At 40.9% G+C, this 18,768-nt stretch overlaps 1 protein-coding gene across 2 annotated transcripts in view; it reads right to left on the bottom strand.

Moving 5' to 3' along the window:
* kntc1 (kinetochore associated 1) overlaps positions 1 to 18,768 on the bottom strand; it is a 31,506-nt gene that overhangs the window by 6,880 nt on the left and 5,858 nt on the right. The window contains exons 18-57 of one of the 2 annotated variants that reach the window (XM_005916272.3): positions 17,935 to 18,101; positions 17,716 to 17,827; positions 17,442 to 17,585; positions 17,297 to 17,353; positions 16,992 to 17,063; positions 16,756 to 16,875; positions 16,427 to 16,567; positions 16,242 to 16,337; positions 16,013 to 16,116; positions 15,539 to 15,641; positions 15,337 to 15,471; positions 15,111 to 15,230; positions 14,790 to 14,862; positions 14,531 to 14,598; positions 14,136 to 14,437; positions 13,842 to 14,014; positions 12,925 to 13,025; positions 11,743 to 11,887; positions 11,393 to 11,449; positions 11,130 to 11,293; positions 10,946 to 11,050; positions 10,714 to 10,842; positions 10,258 to 10,374; positions 8,858 to 8,967; positions 8,498 to 8,714; positions 8,280 to 8,369; positions 8,018 to 8,183; positions 7,341 to 7,399; positions 7,011 to 7,227; positions 6,855 to 6,928; positions 6,528 to 6,738; positions 6,334 to 6,446; positions 6,160 to 6,215; positions 5,649 to 5,727; positions 5,440 to 5,564; positions 5,217 to 5,352; positions 5,012 to 5,107; positions 4,771 to 4,827; positions 4,417 to 4,471; positions 3,250 to 3,313 (exon numbers count right to left, since the gene is read on the bottom strand). In XM_005916272.3, coding sequence (XP_005916334.1) covers positions 3,250 to 3,313; positions 4,417 to 4,471; positions 4,771 to 4,827; positions 5,012 to 5,107; positions 5,217 to 5,352; positions 5,440 to 5,564; positions 5,649 to 5,727; positions 6,160 to 6,215; positions 6,334 to 6,446; positions 6,528 to 6,738; positions 6,855 to 6,928; positions 7,011 to 7,227; positions 7,341 to 7,399; positions 8,018 to 8,183; positions 8,280 to 8,369; positions 8,498 to 8,714; positions 8,858 to 8,967; positions 10,258 to 10,374; positions 10,714 to 10,842; positions 10,946 to 11,050; positions 11,130 to 11,293; positions 11,393 to 11,449; positions 11,743 to 11,887; positions 12,925 to 13,025; positions 13,842 to 14,014; positions 14,136 to 14,437; positions 14,531 to 14,598; positions 14,790 to 14,862; positions 15,111 to 15,230; positions 15,337 to 15,471; positions 15,539 to 15,641; positions 16,013 to 16,116; positions 16,242 to 16,337; positions 16,427 to 16,567; positions 16,756 to 16,875; positions 16,992 to 17,063; positions 17,297 to 17,353; positions 17,442 to 17,585; positions 17,716 to 17,827; positions 17,935 to 18,101 — 4,730 coding nt within the window. Of the gene's footprint in view, positions 1 to 3,249; positions 3,314 to 4,416; positions 4,472 to 4,770; positions 4,828 to 5,011; positions 5,108 to 5,216; positions 5,353 to 5,439; positions 5,565 to 5,648; positions 5,728 to 6,159; positions 6,216 to 6,333; positions 6,447 to 6,527; positions 6,739 to 6,854; positions 6,929 to 7,010; positions 7,228 to 7,340; positions 7,400 to 8,017; positions 8,184 to 8,279; positions 8,370 to 8,497; positions 8,715 to 8,857; positions 8,968 to 10,257; positions 10,375 to 10,713; positions 10,843 to 10,945; positions 11,051 to 11,129; positions 11,294 to 11,392; positions 11,450 to 11,742; positions 11,888 to 12,924; positions 13,026 to 13,841; positions 14,015 to 14,135; positions 14,438 to 14,530; positions 14,599 to 14,789; positions 14,863 to 15,110; positions 15,231 to 15,336; positions 15,472 to 15,538; positions 15,642 to 16,012; positions 16,117 to 16,241; positions 16,338 to 16,426; positions 16,571 to 16,755; positions 16,876 to 16,991; positions 17,064 to 17,296; positions 17,354 to 17,441; positions 17,586 to 17,715; positions 17,828 to 17,934; positions 18,102 to 18,768 lie in introns of both variants that reach the window. The other variant, XM_005916271.3, reaches the window with a different exon arrangement.

The following is an 18,768-nucleotide window of genomic DNA, read 5'->3' as shown; positions in this document are numbered from 1 at the left end:
TTCAGCCTTTTCACCTCTTATCAGCACAATTCTCAGCCGCTTCTGCTCATTTCAGCACAATTGTCAGTCTCTCCACATCTTCTTTGTGAGAATCTCAATGAGATGAGTAGCTGCCTTGAGACCAGAAGGGCCAGGTTTGAATCCTGCTTAGGGCAATGTTTTTTTTCAACTTTTTCAGCTCTTTTCAGCAGAAATCTTCAGCGTTAAGGCATCCACACAGCATTTTCGCAGGAAATGCAAATTTTTCTAGTTTTCATTAAGATCAAAGCAGCTGAAACTGATTAACCACCCCGTCTGCTACTGAACTGACCCAGACGTTTAACTGACCTGATGCTATACTCTGATTAGCGTTCCTTTAATTATTGTTTGACCAGCGTATATTTTATGTGTCTTTTGGAAAAACACAATTATACAAGCATTCAAAGTACATACAGAACATATGCAGTGTATATAGGCCAGCAGTGGCAAACATAATTTCCTTATAGGGAAACATTAGCGTAGATAAAATAAGCAAAAGACCACACAAAGGGCAGAACAGGCAGTGACCTCATTAACTGCTGACTCAAAACAATCCACCTACATTCAATATCAACTTTCATTATTAATATCTTATCTAAACTGAGAAAAACATATATACAAGTACATGATATTGCAGTTTAGACCTACATCACTGCATTAAGAACAAAACACAGCCTTTTACACTCATTCACTGTGATGATGTCATGTGTCATGAAACTGTTGTTCTTCTGAATCAAATCATGGCTGCTGATGTGAAAACACAGCATACAGATGTGCCCCAATTCCTGGTTCTGACTGGTTTTAGTCAGTGATGGCATTGGAAATCTATTTATTGAACACAAATGAACTACACACGGGTTCAGTTTACTGCATTTTTAAGCCACTTGTCTCAGAACACCAAAAAAACTAAAACAAACAAACAAACAAAACCCCAAGCATGTATAAGATCATTGGTGCCACAGCTGACTGAAGCTGACTGAGTTACTGGCACTCTGGATGCCTGCATGCATCTGCTGCAGCAGCCTTGCATTTCCTGATCGTTCTCAGAAGAAATCTGACTGCACTGAGGCACCGGGATGAGGTGCTCCAACCAGTACTTGTACCATTCTTGCAGCAGCACCACATCCTGTTTTAGCAAGACAATACCTGTCCACACAGGACAGGTCTTTGTGGATCAGGAGCATATCCTGACATATCCCTAGCTTACTTATTTCTAATATGCCACCTACTGAACATACAATTTTTTCAAGGCAGGCACAACCGGTGACTATTCATTGACTGTACTCAACCAGTATGGAAGAGCAATTCTTCAACACTTGTACCATCAATGCACAGATGCACAACAGCATGCATCGTGTCCACAGGTCATACCTCATTTTAGATCTCTTGTTTGAGCTTCTATTATAGTTGATGTATAATGCCTATTTAAAAACACTTGCTGACCAGTATATTTTAAGTGTGAACACTTTATATAGTCTTATCGAGTATTTGCATCTTTATCTACGTGCAAGGCCTCTTTTGTTTTTGTAGCACAGCCAGAGTTTTCAAGTCCTGGGGCCTGTTCTTCGTACGTCGCTTACTACATCCAAGATCAAATGACACATCCAAGATCAAATGACACATCCAAGATCAAATCATCGCGCTAACCGTGAGCTCGCTAATCCGGTTCCCCGAACACACCTGCTGTTGACGATTACTACAGCTGGATGAAGTAATGCGCGATCACTGGGTGTCGTAAAAGGGGCTACGCATCGATAGCAGAAACAGTGATCGGCAACCCGCTGATTGGTCGGCGAAAATGTCGAAGGGGCGTGCTCGGTATTTTCCGGCAGCAGAGCAAGAACTCATGAGTGAGGGATTTCAGGAGTTTCAGAGTTTAATTAAAACGCAAGAGAACACTGCAAAGGCTGCAAAAGCAAGGAGAGAGGGCTGGCAGAAAGTTGCTGACAAATCAAACTCGTAGGTAATTTAATAATAATAATAATAATGGATTGGGTTTATATAGCGCTTCTCCAAGGCACCCAAAGCGCTTTACGATACCACTATTCATTCACTCCCACATTCACACACTGGTGGAGGCAGCTACGGTTGTAGCCAGGCTGCCATATCGCGCCATCGGCCCCTCTGGCCAACACCAGTAGGCGGTAGGGTAGATCTATCATATGACACTATATTGTCCAATATCATATGGCATTATATTATATCATAATATGTTATATTATATCCCCTTTCACATTAGAGCCACAACAGGACCCACAAGAACATGGGAACAAGTAAAAGTGGAATACAGGAGTATTCTACAGAATGGTAATATTTATCTCTTAGATTGCTTTTCGTCTCTTGGCAAGGTAATACTGGCCTGTAATACTCTGTTAGTTTGTTCATAACAGCAACCAAGAAAAGGGCAGAGGAAAAAAAGACAGGTGGTGGTCCTGCACCCCCTCGTCAACAAGTTGGTTAAGTAAATAATACCCTCACGGGAAAATCGATATCTCTCTATGAGCACACTGTCGCGCTGAGCTAAAGGATCCTGTCTGTCCCGCAATATACGCTGAATTCTGAAAACTCTCCTTATCAATCTTGCACCTTCCGCAGGACATGGCTGCGACAGGCTTCCCAAATCCACCTTCGCTTTTATAGCCGTGGTCTCTCATCTTGATTACACGAAGTAATTTGCAATTGCTACTCTGAAATATGAATTACATCTGTAATAATCACATACATGTAATAGAATGTTAATAGTACATTTCCCTTTTTTAGGAAATGACCTGTATGTATCTGTGTGACATCAATACAAGGATCAAGTGCTGCATTATCTTTAGTTACATTGATGTTATTTATTTATGGTGAAACAGTGGTGGAATATCGCTGTTGCTTTCGTATAAATGAAGCGGACATACCTGCGTGGCCGCGATCTAATCCTGTTTACATAAAGTAAACCTGCTCCCGAGCAGGTTTACGCTTACGGCTCTGTTGCTATGACAGCAAGTCCCGGATGAGCTTCGGGGAACCGAACGATCCAAGATCACGCGAAATCGTCAACAATCTAATCCAGCTAACTTACTTAGCGAGGTACGAAGAACGGGCCCCTGATTGAAAAAGTTGTATCAAGCTTTATTTTTGCTTTTAAATTAATAAAGAGTGTACGCACAGTATGCTGCCCTATTCAAACACAAGAAGTCCATGAAAGAATCAGTTTGGTGGTTATAGCTGAATGTGAGTGAGGCATACTTGAGGAGGAGAACAAATGTCCTGTAGAGCATCGCCTGCTGATCTGGACTCAGAGGAACAGAAGCTGGTGCCAAAAAATAAGAACAAACAAACAAACAACTGCATTTAAAAGAAGAGCTGAACAGAGCAGAGCACACATGCATCGTCAACTTTAAAAGGCTTCATAGGAAGCAGTTAGCTAGTGAAGTTACTATCAGGGAACTTATACTCAGTGACAGCATACCGTCATGTCCACATTAATGATCTGCACTGACCCTGCTTCAGGTAATCATCCCTACCATCCTCTATAAAACAGTAGTACTGTACAGATGAGCACATCTGTCAGATTTAACTCACATAAGTCTGTATTATTCTTGCAGCTGTTTCTCAGATTTGCCTAAACCTGTTATTTCTCAATGTAATTTGCACTACTCTCTTAGAGAGCTGACATGTTTCTCTTCTTTAAGTTAATCTAAGTTTTCTTTTCTTTCTTTCTTTTTAAAAAAAAAAAATCACTGTTGCATATATAATTTCTTTTGCCCTTATACTTATTTTAGTACACCCCATTATCAGCTTTGCCTCAGAAACAGCTCACTTGTATGAAGTGGCGTACACAGCATTATTTGTTGTTAGATCTGATCAAGCCTGTCTTGGTTTTGGGGAATTGCTTATGGGTGGTTTCGAAATTCTGATGCTGAAAGGCTTAAGAGAAAGACTTCTCGAAAAAGTTTAAAGCAGCAAAATAAACTTCAGCTCCTACTTTTCTTCTTCGGTTTTTTTTATTTTTATGAACCTGCATTAAAGCCCTTACTCACGAGTCTCATTATTCTGACTTTTCAAGGGGAAGCTGTGGCTCATAAGGTAGAGTTATTAACCCAGTCTTTTACTGACCACAGCTCATGATGGGCAGTCTTACCTCATACATGCCTTTCTGTTATTGGGTTGCATTGCTGTAACTATACACAAAGCCTAAAGTTGCACCACTCTTGCCAAAACATTTCAACATAAAGTAATTTTTCATCTTTTACTTGCCAATGAAAGAGGAACAAGACACATGTAACTTGTTTGTACAAGTCTTAAGCCTGCAGGGTGAACAAGTTTGGGGCTAAAGTTTCCGATATGAAGAAAGTGGATATCTGAACATCAACGAGCACCAAGACAAGCAAATTTCAGTCATTTGCGTCGTACCTGAGACAAAAGGTGCCAGTATCATGCTCCTCCAGGTCCGTGAGAAACTTGAAATCTGCGGAGCACAAATAAAATAATTACTCGTTGTCAAACTGGAAAGTTATTTCTGGCACCGGACATCCTGTGGTGCAGTGGTTAAACCGTGCTCTACCAAATGCAATGCCACTGCTTTCGTTCCAACAAACACATAAACAACCAAAGCCGATGCTCTGCACAAATGTCTGAGCATCAACTCCAGTGCTGCATTACTGTAAAGACATTAGGCATTTATGGTTTATGACACTTTAGAGAAAATGGTTTTCCAAGTGAAAAAAATGCCTTTTTTCAATTTGTGAAATAAAAGTGATGAATTACCTCCCACAAAGCCGGAACAGCCACTATTGCCTCCAATACCTTCTGGAGGTGGCTGATCTGAGGAAGAGAAATATTTACATTCAGGTGTTACTTCCGAAACACAACCCAGCTTCTATTTAGGAATAATGTATTTATGGATCTTCAGCTTGAAAATATTTCCAAGTACTGGAGAAAAAAACCCTCTCATTTTACGCTACTTGTTTTTTGGGTCTTTGAATAAAAGCGTGATGCACGTTCTCACCAGGTTGAAGCCGAGCAGCTTCTGAAGCAGGTTGTTCCACAGCTGAGGGTCGTAAATCTGGTACTCCAGGCACAGGTCTGCCACCAACCGCACAGCCTGAAAGGATAAAAGGTGCTTCCGGTTTTGTGTCTGACATTTCTAACCCAATGAAGTAAAAGTGAGGAAACAAGCTGGGATAATTTGAATGTTGTCTGTGAGAAAGTACCTGAGGCTCATGACTGTGGTTCTTCCAAAGCCCTTTAACTAAACCCTCTTTGGGACTACTGAGGAAGGACTGAACTGTGTACGGGATGTTTAATGCTTCCAGTTGTGAGACAAAGATGTAACACTTCAGGTAATATCTGCATATGAATAGAAACCAGAGAAACATTAGTTACTATAGACCTACAGGCCATACAGGTACCGTTTAACTTTTCATGGATTCTTACGGGATTTTGGTGATGGGGATTTGCAGCTGAGCCTCCAGAATGGGTGCATCAGCGAGGCGGACGAGACAGAGTAGCGCTCGAGTCCGATGGCAGAAGGTCAGACGAGGCCCAGATGTGCTAAGCGGCTAGAGAAGGGAAATCAAACACAGATTTAGTTGGATTTTCCCCCCATTATTGCTTTTGTTTTGTTTTTTTCCGTTTAAACGCACCCAAGTTTCTGCAGTTAAGATAGGGCTCAGATGACGGACGGCATCTTGCATCGAGCAGGACTGCAGCATGTACACCACCCTGTAAGCATTAAAAACACAGTGAGTAGAATGACTACGCCAGTGGGTTCTCAACACAGAGCCAGAGAGAATTTAGAGCAACCAAGAAATCTTTATTTCATTCATACTGCAGATGCATGCAACATCTGTGGGCGCTGCTAAAGGCTTTTGTAAGAAAGAAAGAAAGAAAGAAAGAAAGAAAGAAAGCACTCTGTAAACAGTAACTGATATCTTAGGGTTGCACTTGCATGTCTGCGGCTGCTCTGTCGTACATGTGAGCTTTGAGGTCTCGATCTGTGGTTGCCTATGAGGGCAGAGTTGACAGCTGAGCAGAAGACACACTGCAGTGTCACTGCTAACATCCTTTGTAACTCAAAGGTAAACTATCCCGTTTTAACGAATTATCATTAAGAAAAAAGAAAAGTAGTAAGAATGGAAAAAGTGACTGCGCTACCTCATCAAGTCTGGGTCCTCCTCAATGTTGCTGACACAGTCACTATTCCCAATATCCTAATTAAATAAGAAGAAAGAAAAAAAGTTTAGTTGCACTAAACACACAGCAGCAAATCTGATAATACACAAAACAATAAAAAGGCAGAGAGATAAGATAAAGCTACGACTGACAAACCTTGACCACAGCCGGGCCCGTCTTGCAGATCCATTTTTCTAACAACATGGTACGGATTTTTAGAAGATCCACATTATTGACTGTGGCTATTTCTTTAACTGCACCATGTATATCTGAGAAATAGAGAGACCTGGTTATATATTTAGGAAAAAAGGGAGCATTCATTTACCTACTGCGTTGATAAGTGTGCTCACCTGGATACGTCTGACCTCCTGACTCTTTGTAACGCTGTTCCACACTGCTGTGCTCGTACAGGGCCATTATGAGCCTGCCTGGCAGCCCAGAGAGCTTCATCAGCTCTGGGCTGTTCAGCTGACTGGATATTAAAGTATTCTCAGTGGCTGAGCGCTGAAACTGTAGCTTCAGCTTGGACAGAAAGGTGTCTCCTCTGGCCCGTGCTACCTCCTGTGTGAGGTCAGAGGAGGAGAAGGAGAGGAAAAAAAAATCATCAACTAATGTGTAAAAAACTTTTTAGATGGGCATTTGAGACATTTCAGAATGTGAACAATTCAAAGACTGACATCAAGGTGTGGATCCTTTAACCAAGTGTCTCCAAGTGCCAAACAGAACCTGAGTGACTGCGTCTTCTCATAGCCTGTAGAGAAGAGGAAACAGCTAAGTGCATCTATACAAACACCCCTCACAGTCCAGCGTAGAGTCAAACGTGCAGCTCAAACCTGGTGGAAGCTCCTGGGTTATCTTGTGGGCCGTGGCAGCAGCCCACTCCGGGCTTTGGATACATTTGATGTACTTCATCATAGTCTTCGCCACCTTGAAAGTCTCCTTGTTTTGACAACGCCCCTGACCCATTTTCCTTTGCTCTAAGATTAACGGCTTCATTTTCTTCTCAAAGACATGGTTTGCTGCTGACATGTAGAGCTTGTCAAGGCTCACCTGTGGAGCAACAGGATGGTTTTAACAGCCTAAATTACCTCATTTTATGAATAAAAGAATATTTTCTGTGATTAAACAGACTAAGGCCGTGGTTTAGATTAGCGTGGCTTTACCTTCATGAGTTTGCTAATCAGCAGAAGTGTGGGGAAGGTCTCCTCGCTGAGCTCAGGACCTAAACAAAGAAGAATATTTTAACTTCATCAGTTTTAAACCATCTCATCAACCCTACCAGTATACTTCTGTTTGTAACTCAAAAGGCTTTTAATGAAAAATGATAAAAACTTTGTTGGAGTGTAGAGTGGGGTCATGTTAACAATCCATTAAAAATTGGCTTAAGTCAACCAAAGCCTTTGAACTATAATTCTTAAATTTTCGGTGTGTTTCACTTTTGACCTCTGGCCTGTTCTTCCAGGTCAAATAAGGTCAAACCTTAATAAAATGTCTTTAAAACTATGATTAAAGAGAATGAGCTACCTAGTTAGTTAGAAATATACTGTATTGTAATATTATATAATAAGCTTAAGTTATTGATGTCCACTTACAATACAATAACCTTAAAAGTAAATACTGACCACAAATGGAGCTTTTTGCTTCTGGTCTATGATAATTATTATTTTAAAAGTAATAGATGCCAGTGTGCAAACATGTTCACAGTTCAGGAGAAGTGCTGAAATTACTTCCTTTTAGACAACACCTACATTATAACAACTTTCTACCACTGCAGATGTGATGAAGATAAGTTTATGAGCATTAATACTGAGGTGTGAAAAGGTAACAGTGGTTAACTTACAGATAATCTTCCAGTAATGCTTGGTCTGCATAAGCAGGTGGAAGGGAAGTCTGCTGCTGGAAAGGGGGTTTGGCAGCAGACCGGTTTCGAGAAGATGCGTGTGCTCCACGTCTGTGGGAGGAGAGACTCGCGTGTAGGACTTCAGATGCTGCAGGAGACCCATCGCCTGTGGGTTTAAAGTCAAATGTTTCAAGTCCCAACATTTCATTTTGAACACAGTGAACTACATAGGCTTGAATATGCCAGTGTGTTTGGTTTTTACCTGACCCACAGAGAGGCTGGTCACGTTCTCATCTGCAGCCTGTATGATCTTCAGCACCACTTCTATTCTCTCGTAGTTGTATGGGCTGAGCTGTATGAGAGGAAACGTTTTACAGATCAGCTCAACAGATTCTTGTAGGTTGGAATTTTATTTTTTTAATGTTTAAAAGTCTTAAAAACAGATAATTTTAGCGTATACTACATTTTAAATACAAAGACCTTGAATATGGCAGCACAGAGGTTGTCTGTGAGCTTGCTGGTGTTGTGTAACATTGGGATGATCTGCAGGACTCGATCCAGCGTGTCAGTGTGAGACAGAGGTTGCGCCTCCTCCTGACCGACAGCTGGATCACCTGCACCTTCCTCATCCTCCTGGAGCAGCAGTAAGGTGGTAATGTACTGGTTGATTACACTATCATGCTCCAGATTGTAGGTGCTGCAGAAAGGAAAAAAACAACTTTTAGCATAGCTGAGCGTGACACATACATGCACTCCAAGACAGGGTGGACATTTAAACACAGTCCAGACACATTTGTCCAACATGTTAGATGGTCAAAAGCGACAACAGGAGGAGCTGACCTGCAGTACTGGAGGATAATGTCTGGGGTGATTCTCTTGTTTTTCACTAAAACAGGGATCAGAGTGCTCTTCATCTCAGACCGCTGACGGAACACTGGCTGGATTGATATCTGGGAGAGAGACGCACAATAACAGATATGAAGTGACACAAAACAGGGAGAGAGAATGAAATACACAAAAAATTAAACAAATCTTTATAGACCTACACTGCTCAAAAAATTAAAGGAACACTTTTAAATCAGAGTACATTAGGTCAGTTTAGTAGGGGGGAGTTGTTAAGTAGTTTCAGCTGCTTTGGCGTTATTAAAATTAACAACAGGTGCACTAGTAGGGCAACAACCCCCACATTTTTCCACTCCTTGTCTTTTCTGACTGTTTTTCTTTTGTTGCTAGTTTTGCATTTGGCTAGCGTCAGTGTCACTGCTGGTAACATGAGGTAATACCTGCACTCTGCAGAGGGTGCACAGGTAGTCCAACTCCTCGTGGATGGCACATGCATATGTGCCAGTGCCAGAAGGTTTGCTGTCTCCAAGAACAGTTTTAGTAGCATGGAGGAGATTCCAGGAGACAGACAGTTACTCTAGTAGAGCTGGACAGGACCATAGAAGGTCTTTAACCCAAAAGCAGGTTTGAGCACTGCCAGAGCTATAAAATTACCTCCAGTAGGCCACTGGTGTGAATGACTTTGATCAACAATCAGAAACAGACTTGATGGGACTCGCCTGAGTGCACAATGTTCTCTACTGGGCGCTGTGCTCACTGCCTGGCACCATAGAGCCTGATTGGTATTAGCTATGAATACCAGAATTCAGGTCCACCACTTTTCACAAATGAAAGACAGGTTCACCCTCAGAACATGTGAGAGAAGTGAAAGGGTCTGGAGAGGGTAAGGAGAGCGTTAAGCTGCCTGTGACATCGTTCAGCATGACCAGTTTGGTGGTGAGTCAGTGATATGCCTGCGGAGGCAAATCAATGGAGGGAGGCAGAGACCTCTACAGGCTAGGCAGTGGTATCCTGATTGTCATTAGGTATCAGGATAAAATCCATGTCCCCGTGGTGCAGTGGGTCCTGGGTTCCTCCTGGTGCATGACAATGCTCAGCCTCATGTGGTGAGGCACAAGCACGTGGGGGCCATACAAACTGCTGAGTACTATTCAGAGTTGCTGCACTGACATTTTTGCAAAATGGACTTTGATTTTGGGGCTGTCTTTGAATTAATATTGATCAAACATAGCGGCATCCATTCATATGTAACACATTATCTAGTCCATATCACTGTAGATATCAGCATGATTTTTCCCATTGAGACCTGATGTGTTTTCTAAGTATTCCTTTAATGTGAGCATTGCATTTATTCAGACCAGAGTACCTTTGACCACCTGATTTAAATACTTCATTACCTCCAATTTGCCAAGCTTGATTCCCCACTCAGCATCAGTGATGACAGAGAGAAACCTCCTCTGTTCTTCTGCCTCGTTATATAAACTACAGAGATTTGCTCCAATCCTCGCCACAGCCTGGAAGAATAAAACACCGTAAGGGATTTCTGGAATATAACATCGATTTTTATTTTTTTCATTTTTTCTACAAAATTGATAACTGCTTGATATAACTGATTCCCAAGTGTTTAATCTCAGGTTCTTTAGACAAACTTCAGCTGAATCTTTTCTGTAGTCAAAGGGAAAAAACAAAACGATATGACAAAGTCTGATATTTATGGACTCACTAACTGAGACACAGAAATAATAAAGTCAGTTTTTGCCCATTTCTTTCTCTTAAATTTCACCTACTAAAAACAATAAAACACTTTTTTTTATTAAATTTATTTTTTAAAAATAAGAGATTTTATTGCTTACCAAAATCTTGTCATAGTTTTGCCAGGTGTTGTCAATAACTTTCCACAGTATTTTGAAGACTTCTGCTTTGGAGAGGAGTGTACAGAGACCAATAGCCAAATCACAATCCACCACCCTCCAGTTTAACACCTGTAGCCAATAGACAGAAACATAGATGGCTATTTAAAATAGACCAAAAATGCTGTTTATCTACTACAGAATTTTTGTGGTTTTGTGGACTTGGCTGACTCACCTTGTTCAACAGTGGCACAGCCACAGCATTCAGAGTAGACGTAGTTGTCTTCCTGTGATCGTTCAGGCACAGGTTGTACTTCTTAAGCTCTTGTGCGTCATAAAGCTGAGAGGAGATAACAATCATTTTCAGTATAACGTCTTCAGAAACACAACAAGCACCGCTGTGAATATCGCAGTTGTACCTGTAGGCTCAGCTTTATATCCATGACGTTTGAGGTGACGTGCTGCAGGCAGCTGCCGTACGCGTTGACCAGCACTCTGAGGGCCAATTCCAGCTGACTGCACTCCTGTAACATCTGTAACATGTTGGCCAGGGGACCGAAGAGCGGCTGCAGGTAGTTTGAACCTGCATGCATGATGAGACATCAGGTCAACATACAAAACTGCAATTTGATAAAAAAACAAAACATAGAAAGCAGAGGACGTTTTTTAATTTCAAATCTACCATCTTCAAATGAGCAGTGTGACAGACAGGAACAGTCCAGGGAGTACAATCTGGTATCTGGAAAAAAGGTCATAAGTTATAATAAGACTTCTGGTAAAAATAACACAAGTCAAGTATATTTAAGCATTTTTTGATAAAGTCAAAGGTGGCCAAAGGGCTATAGACATTATATGACAGGCAGCATGAGAAATATGCAACATAAAGGTAATACGATCAAATCAGTTTGCAAAATTAAATAAATATCAGTAGTTAAAATCAATGGCATAGACCACTAAAAGTTGCCAAGCTTAAAAAAAACCCCCAAAAAACCAAAAAACATTTAAGAGAAAATAAATCTGAGAATTTCTTACCTTGAGAAATAGGCAGCAAGCAGTTGGTAATCTCATACTGGACAGGCAGCACTGACACTGGGTCCAGAACAATGCAATCTTCATTAAAGACATCTTGAAAACTCCACTGAGACTGCGGGTCTTTTTCTGCCTCCGGTGTCAAATCCTGGAACGGTGCACAGGTTAAAAAGTATGAAAACATTCGCTTCACTCCGCAGCTTTGTGAGAGAGACGCATTAAATAAATGCACGTTTATCAAAATCATGGATTATTTCTTACCATCCGCTTAAGAGATTCACAGTTAGAATTTTGTAATGATAATAATTTAGATGTCTACCAACAAATAAATCATTAAAAAAAATGAAGAGGCTAGAATATACAATTCTATGTCCAAAAAGTTTGTGTAAAATATAAGTAAAACCCAAAGGCAATGATCTTCAAATCTCACGAACCCAGATGTCATTCAAATCACACAGAAAACATATGAAATATTTAAACTGAGAAAAAGTACAATTTCATGGAAAATATGAGCTTGTTTTGAATTTGATGGCAGTAATACAAAACAACTTGGTACAAGGCCACGTTTACCACAGTGTAGCACCCCAAACAGTCTATAAGCATCGGCGATCTCAAGAGACCAGCTGCTGGACTTCTTGTGGAGGAATGTTGTCCCATTCTTGTCTCATATAGGATTCTAGCTGCTCAGCAGTCTGGTTTGTTGTATTTTTTTATTTCATGATATGCCAAATGTTTTCAGCTGCTCAAATGTCTGGACTACAGGGAAGCCAGTTCTGCACCTGCAACTTCACCTTCAAGCCATGCTGTTGTAAAAGCTCCACTATGCAGCTTAGCATTGTTTCACTGAAATATGTAAGTCCCGCTTACATATGGGAGCACGTTATTTGAAAATCTGTATATACCTTCCAGCATTGATGGTGCCTTTTCAGATATGCAAGCTGCCAATTCCATAGCACCTCAATCTCTGAAACTCTTTTTACAGAAAATCTTGTTACTGGCCTGTTGCTGTTAAGCCTTTTGCTACATCCTCCTCTTTTTGAGACATGTTGCTGTCATCAAATTCAAAACACACTAATATTGTTTTTCATCAAGTCGTGAAAAGTTTCAGTTTAAACATCTGAAATGTTTTCTTTGTTCTACTGGTTTATGTGATTTACACTGGATGAGAGGTAGGAAGATACTGACCTTGACGATAAAGCCATAGTTGTCTGATAACTGACACTGATGATAGACATCCATAGCAAACCGTGTGCATTTGCAAAGCTCCAGACAATCCAGGAGAAGATCTGTAACAGTTAATACAAGATAAACCTCAGAATTTGCAAACTTGCAAATTATATGAAAAGGTAAGACACGTTATGCTCACTTAGACCAGTTGAAAAAAATTCCTTCTTCTAGATGTTTTTTTACATCTTGACTCTCCCTTTAAGTTGATTTTGTGATTGGATGCCCCTCACAAACAGAAGATATTAAAAAGTGCATCTCTCAATGACGTCCTACAGAGTCATTTAGCATTCAGAGCAGGCTGAAGCCTGAGGTTTTGGCTTTAAGAGCATTCACACGTAATTTAACACTTTGATTTTAAATATGAACACCACCTCTGTACCAGTCATAAAGACAAAAGACTACTGACAGGTAGTGGTATCCCTCAGCCTCGAGTAGATACACATATGATATCATGTTGGACCTGCTACTTTGCTTCATTCTGGTTTATCACATTTAAAAATGTAAGTGTCTTTGTCACTTGCTCACCTACTCATCTAGCAGAGTAACCACAAAACCCCACCAGCCTTTGTTGGCTGAGGGTAAAAAAACAAAAACATCTCAACCAACTATATTTTCACTCTGTCGGGCTGAGGAAAGGCAGCTGCTTTAAAAAGACCAGACAAAGATAAGTGATAACTGTATTTTTTTTTTATTTGTTTTAAAATAGTTAGGGTAAAAAAAATCCTGTCAAACTTTGATATCACGCATGTATTCACTTTTTACAGCAAAATATATTTTACAGTAAAACTATAGATCCAGGGCTGAGTCACTTTAGTGCAACTTTCACCTGTGTGAAATACTGTTGAACGTTTGTGATGCTTGCATGTGTTCTTTACCTGAATGACACACGGTGATAGCCTGACAGGCCAGATCATGAATCACTGCTGGCAAATCCATGTCATCAGGAAGCACCATGGGGACATCCGCCTCCAGCATATGGCATAACATCTTGGCAGCAGTAAACAAAACCTTCCCTGTGCTGCTGTTATAGTGGTGCTCATACAGCTCACTGAAAACATAGAGAGAAAGTGCAAATATGACTACAAGCAAGTTTTAAATGTTTAAATAATGCACCAGGTTTTTTAAAAACCAAACAAAAAAGCTGGCTCTGTCAGTTTCTACATGCAAACCTCAGGATCTTGAGCGCCTTGTCAACTTTGCCAACTTTCAGAGCTCTCAAGGCCAAGTCGGACCACAGCTCCTGCTCGGTGCGCTGCAGCTGCCTCCCCAGACGGCGCAAACCAGCTTCTGTGGAGATCGTCTTGGTCTTGCCATCTGGATCGTTTGCTACAACTGGAGTTGTCGTGGCCTTCCCCTTACATGAACGGCGGCCACGGGTGTTTTCGTACGCTGTGATGTGATGTTCCTGGATCTGTTTTCGAATGTTTGGATCCTCATAGTTGGAGGGAGTGAAAAAAATATCAAAGTCCTCCTTAAGAAGAGAAAGATAATAAGTCTGGAGTTTAAAACAAAATCAAATAACAGATTTAGTAATGCTGAAAAACATTTGTTAAATGAAGCTCACCTGCAGGTGGGCGATCGCCTTGAACATGATGAGGTTGTTCTCACACTCGACGCTTTTTAGAGCATCATCTGCAATGAAACACGAGGCCCGGATTCACTCTTGAATAATCAGGTGCACATTTATTGCGTATCTTTTCAAAAAGCCTCGGATAGAAAACCAGTGTCACATCGTTTTAAACAATTTTAGCTCACAGAGACTTTTCTGAAACTTCCTTCAGTCAGCCAAAGAGCTGGAGGAACGAGTCATAAATATTACTTACGTTTTTGGATTATATGCAGGTATTTCAGAGTCTCCACCATCACCTGAGCTATCACCATCTGATGTTTCTTGTGCTATCAAAGAGGAAATTCAATTCAAACCAAATGATCATATGGTTACCATAACAACCTCCAATGTTTCCTGCTGCCATCTTAAGCTTTCGATTATAAGGTTATGCAGACGCAAAAGAAATTTAATGTTTGCAAAGGAAAGTTTAGCTAGAATGACTTCAATTCTTTTAAAATGCAACACTTTAATTGAACCTTAAAAATAAATAAGCATAAAATGCACTTCCACAAAGGTGACGTCTTCCCTTCTGTACCTCATCAGATATGTGTTCTTTGTCCTCCAGCTGCATCCTGGCCCACGATGTGAGACGCTCAATCACACACTCTGCCTCTGCAGAGGGCAGCTTCTTCAGGAGAGTCAAGATTTCCTCAGTCTGCAAAAAAACAGTACAAAAAGTCCCATACAAAAATATCAGGAACACAGAAAAGCAAAATTAGCCAGTAACATGCGGTTAAAAACTCCTGTGAGGATTTACATACCTTGCCTTGGCCTATGAGGTGGATGACATACAGGTAATTTATCTGGGATGTTGGCAGTTTGTACGCCTCAGCTAACGTCAACGAGTCTTCCAAGGACATTGGCAAGTCTTGCTTGAGGATGTATCTAATCAGCGTCTGCGGAAAAACTGAGGTTATTTTACAGATAATAAGTTGCATATTACATAGAGCAGTCCATACATACCATAATTTGGGTGCTGTTAGACAGGTTGAAGTTGCGGATGCCGTATCCCCTGAGAAGTTTCCTAATCTCCATCAGACGGTAGCTCTCCTTTAACAGCTCCTGTCTTTAAAAAAAAGAAAAGGGATTTTATTCAGTGTCTCACATTAACCTCCTAGGACCTGGTATCTACATATGTGGACATCACATTTTAGGTTGTCTAGACCACAATACTAAATTTTGCTCTACAAGGGCCAGATATCCACTTACGAGGACATTATACTGCCGCTGTTGTATTGAAATTTAAAACCAATGTCCTCATATGTGGATATCAGGCCCTTGTAGAGCAAAATCAGGTCAAAAGATAATTCTTTGTTTTTATATTCATCAGGTCCTAATCAGCACAAACAGCAAAGAAAAGTTAAAAATGCATGCCATGAAAGAGTTCAGGTCTTAGGAGGTTAAAGGTACTTGAAGGAGACAATGATATAATCATACTTTGGTCCATCCATCTCTAGGTACTGCTGGACCAGTTTTTCCACCACATTACTCCACGGTACCACAGCCTTCTGCATGATCTCCAGCACGGCATCAACCATCAGCTGGAAGAGAACACCATGATGTGAGATTTTACAGCTCCCACTGGCTGCTAGGCTGATTTTTCACTCAAATATTTGTGCACATTAATTGTCTCGTTGTGTAGCACGTAACAGTAACAGTCACCTACATCAGTGTCAGTCATGCAGCCGAGCACGGCCACTGCTTTAGCTTCCCATTCAGTGAAAAGTGTCGTGGTCTGAGAACTGCAGCGATCCAGCAAATCCTAGTGAAGATTAGGGGGAGAAACACAAACACCATTGAGTATTTGATAAACTAGTTCCTCGTGTGCATGAGGTTGCAATGGAGTTTTACCTTGATGTATTGCAGAAGTAGCTCATCAAAAGGAATCTTGTGTTCTTCAGTGTACGGCCTGACGCTGTTTTCCACTGTGGCGGCGATTAGCTCCGGAGCTGGCACTTTGTCCAGCATGAAAAATGCCACACTCCACACAGTCTTCTTTTAAATTGTGAAAGAAGATAATGCAGTAAACATCAAGAAAACACATCCTCTACAAAAAATAATGCTGCAGTAGTCAGCTTCAGAAGCTGGGGATCAGACCACCAGGGCCCCCACTCCTTGCCGCTGACCCAGACACAGCAACCGACCCCTTACAGCAGGGTAGATATTAAAAAAAGACAAACCTTTTCAAAGACCGAAAGGGAAAGTGAGCAGTTGTATTTCTGATGTAGGTCCAGCAGCTGACGTAGGTTGGACACCAGGGATTTGAGGTTTTCCACCTCTTCTACACAATTACTGTTATCCTTAAAAAACAAAAGAAACAAACAAAAAACAATCAATCAAATAATTATCAGGAAATTAAACACAACATCATATTAATTAAGCTGCATTTTAGCCTAAAAACAAAACAAAAACCTACAGATTTCATCCATGTCCATAAAGAGGGCAGTCCAAGCACAGCCAGGTCCAACCCATTCTGAGGCCAAGCACGCTGAAAACAAATAATGTGCATTTAGTGCAAGACTTCTCAAAGGCCTATTCTGAGACAGGGAAATATCTGTGTCCACTTAACAACATAATGGGATAAAGCTGAAATACATTTCCCAGTTTATATAAATAAGTCCATATAAGAACTCATTTAAATTAGAGGTCTCTAAAGTTGTGGATGACTTGAGAAGCCTGGTTTTATTTAATCATTTCAGATCAATATCCTTTTGTCTTTACCTTTTCTGTTAGCTCCAGATTTCTTGCTTTCTGCTCGAGCCACTTTGCCAGGATTCTCTGCAGGGATATGGCGGCAGTGTCTTTATTAAGCATACCACTATACGTTAGAGACAATAGTATTTAGGAATGCAGGACTGTATCCTACCTGTCCTTGTGGTAACACTCTCCTCACAAAGGGAACAAAAACTGTCTTGAACCACAGGCAGAGATCCTGTGAGGGCAGGTCCTCTGGGATGGCACTGAGGATGGCTTCAAGGCTGCTCTCACCGAACTTGGTTGCAATCTGGCCCTGTCACAAAACATCGCAACACACCTTAACGCCATTGCCGAAACAATAACCACTGTTTTTGATTTAACCGGTGGATTTAATGATGTACGAAAAGTTTCTACACATATAAATGTGGTGATATAATAATGACCTCATATCTGAGCCAAAGAAGCTGTGCACCCTTCATGTCTCCTTCTCTTAGATGGCACAGGATGTCTCCGAGATCATCAGTGCTGTTCAGAAACTCAATCCAGGCGATTCCACTGTGGATGGTAAAGTAACCAACTAAAACCACTCAAAATTGTACTCAAACAAACAAACTCTGTATAACAAAATAATTCAGAATTGGACACTAAGACATTGATTTTACTTGAATTTTTCCACACTGTGGAGACTGCAGAAGGTGGCCAGTCTGCCCAAAGCCTCCTGGATCTGTAAAGAGGAGTATCGCGTGGCAGCGTGGTTTAGCATCTTCTCTGCTGTCTCAAAGGTCGGCCATGGGGCCTTGAGGCAGTATTCCACCACATACTGCTCATCCTAGACCACGTGAAAAAATACATATATATAAATAAACAGTTGCTACTCAATAACTACTCAAGAAATGAACATTCTTTCATTTTTATCATAGTTTCATTTAATAGATAGAGACAAATATCAACCAAACATCCGGGATGAACACATTACATAAAAATTTACTTTAATTTGCATGTTACTGAGTGAAATATGTATTTAATCTCTAACCGAAATAAGCCCTTGTTAGGAAGCACAGCAGTTAAGATGTTTCTTGTTGTTGGTCACCAGGCCTTCCACACAAAAATTAGGGATTTTGGCTCCTCTTTACAGAAACTCTCTAAATCCTTTAGGTTTCTTGTTTCAGCAGATTTAGCTAGGCCACTGAATGACCTTAATGTGCTTCTTCTTTAGCCACTCAATTGCTGCAATGGTGGTATGTTTTGTTTCCACCTCTGTGCTTGACTGTGGAGATGGTATTCTTTGGGTCACACTCAGCATTTCTGTTCAAACAAGGTGGATCAAGTTCATGCCCAAGAGCTTTAGTTTGGTTTCATCTGATTACACCACTTCCTGCTGCTCCCATGTAGTTCTGGCCAGACTGATCACCTTTCTCGCGATTATCCTCACATCATGAGATAAAACCTTCCATGGAGCTTATATACAGCTTTATATTTTTTCTCCATTTACAACA

The sequence above is a fragment of the Haplochromis burtoni genome, unplaced genomic scaffold, assembly GCF_018398535.1.
Source record: "Haplochromis burtoni strain Fernald_Lab_line unplaced genomic scaffold, NCSU_Asbu1 Contig_18, whole genome shotgun sequence".
Classification (NCBI taxonomy): Eukaryota; Metazoa; Chordata; class Actinopteri; order Cichliformes; family Cichlidae; genus Haplochromis; species Haplochromis burtoni.
This window is presented reverse-complemented; position numbering and strand designations above follow the sequence as displayed.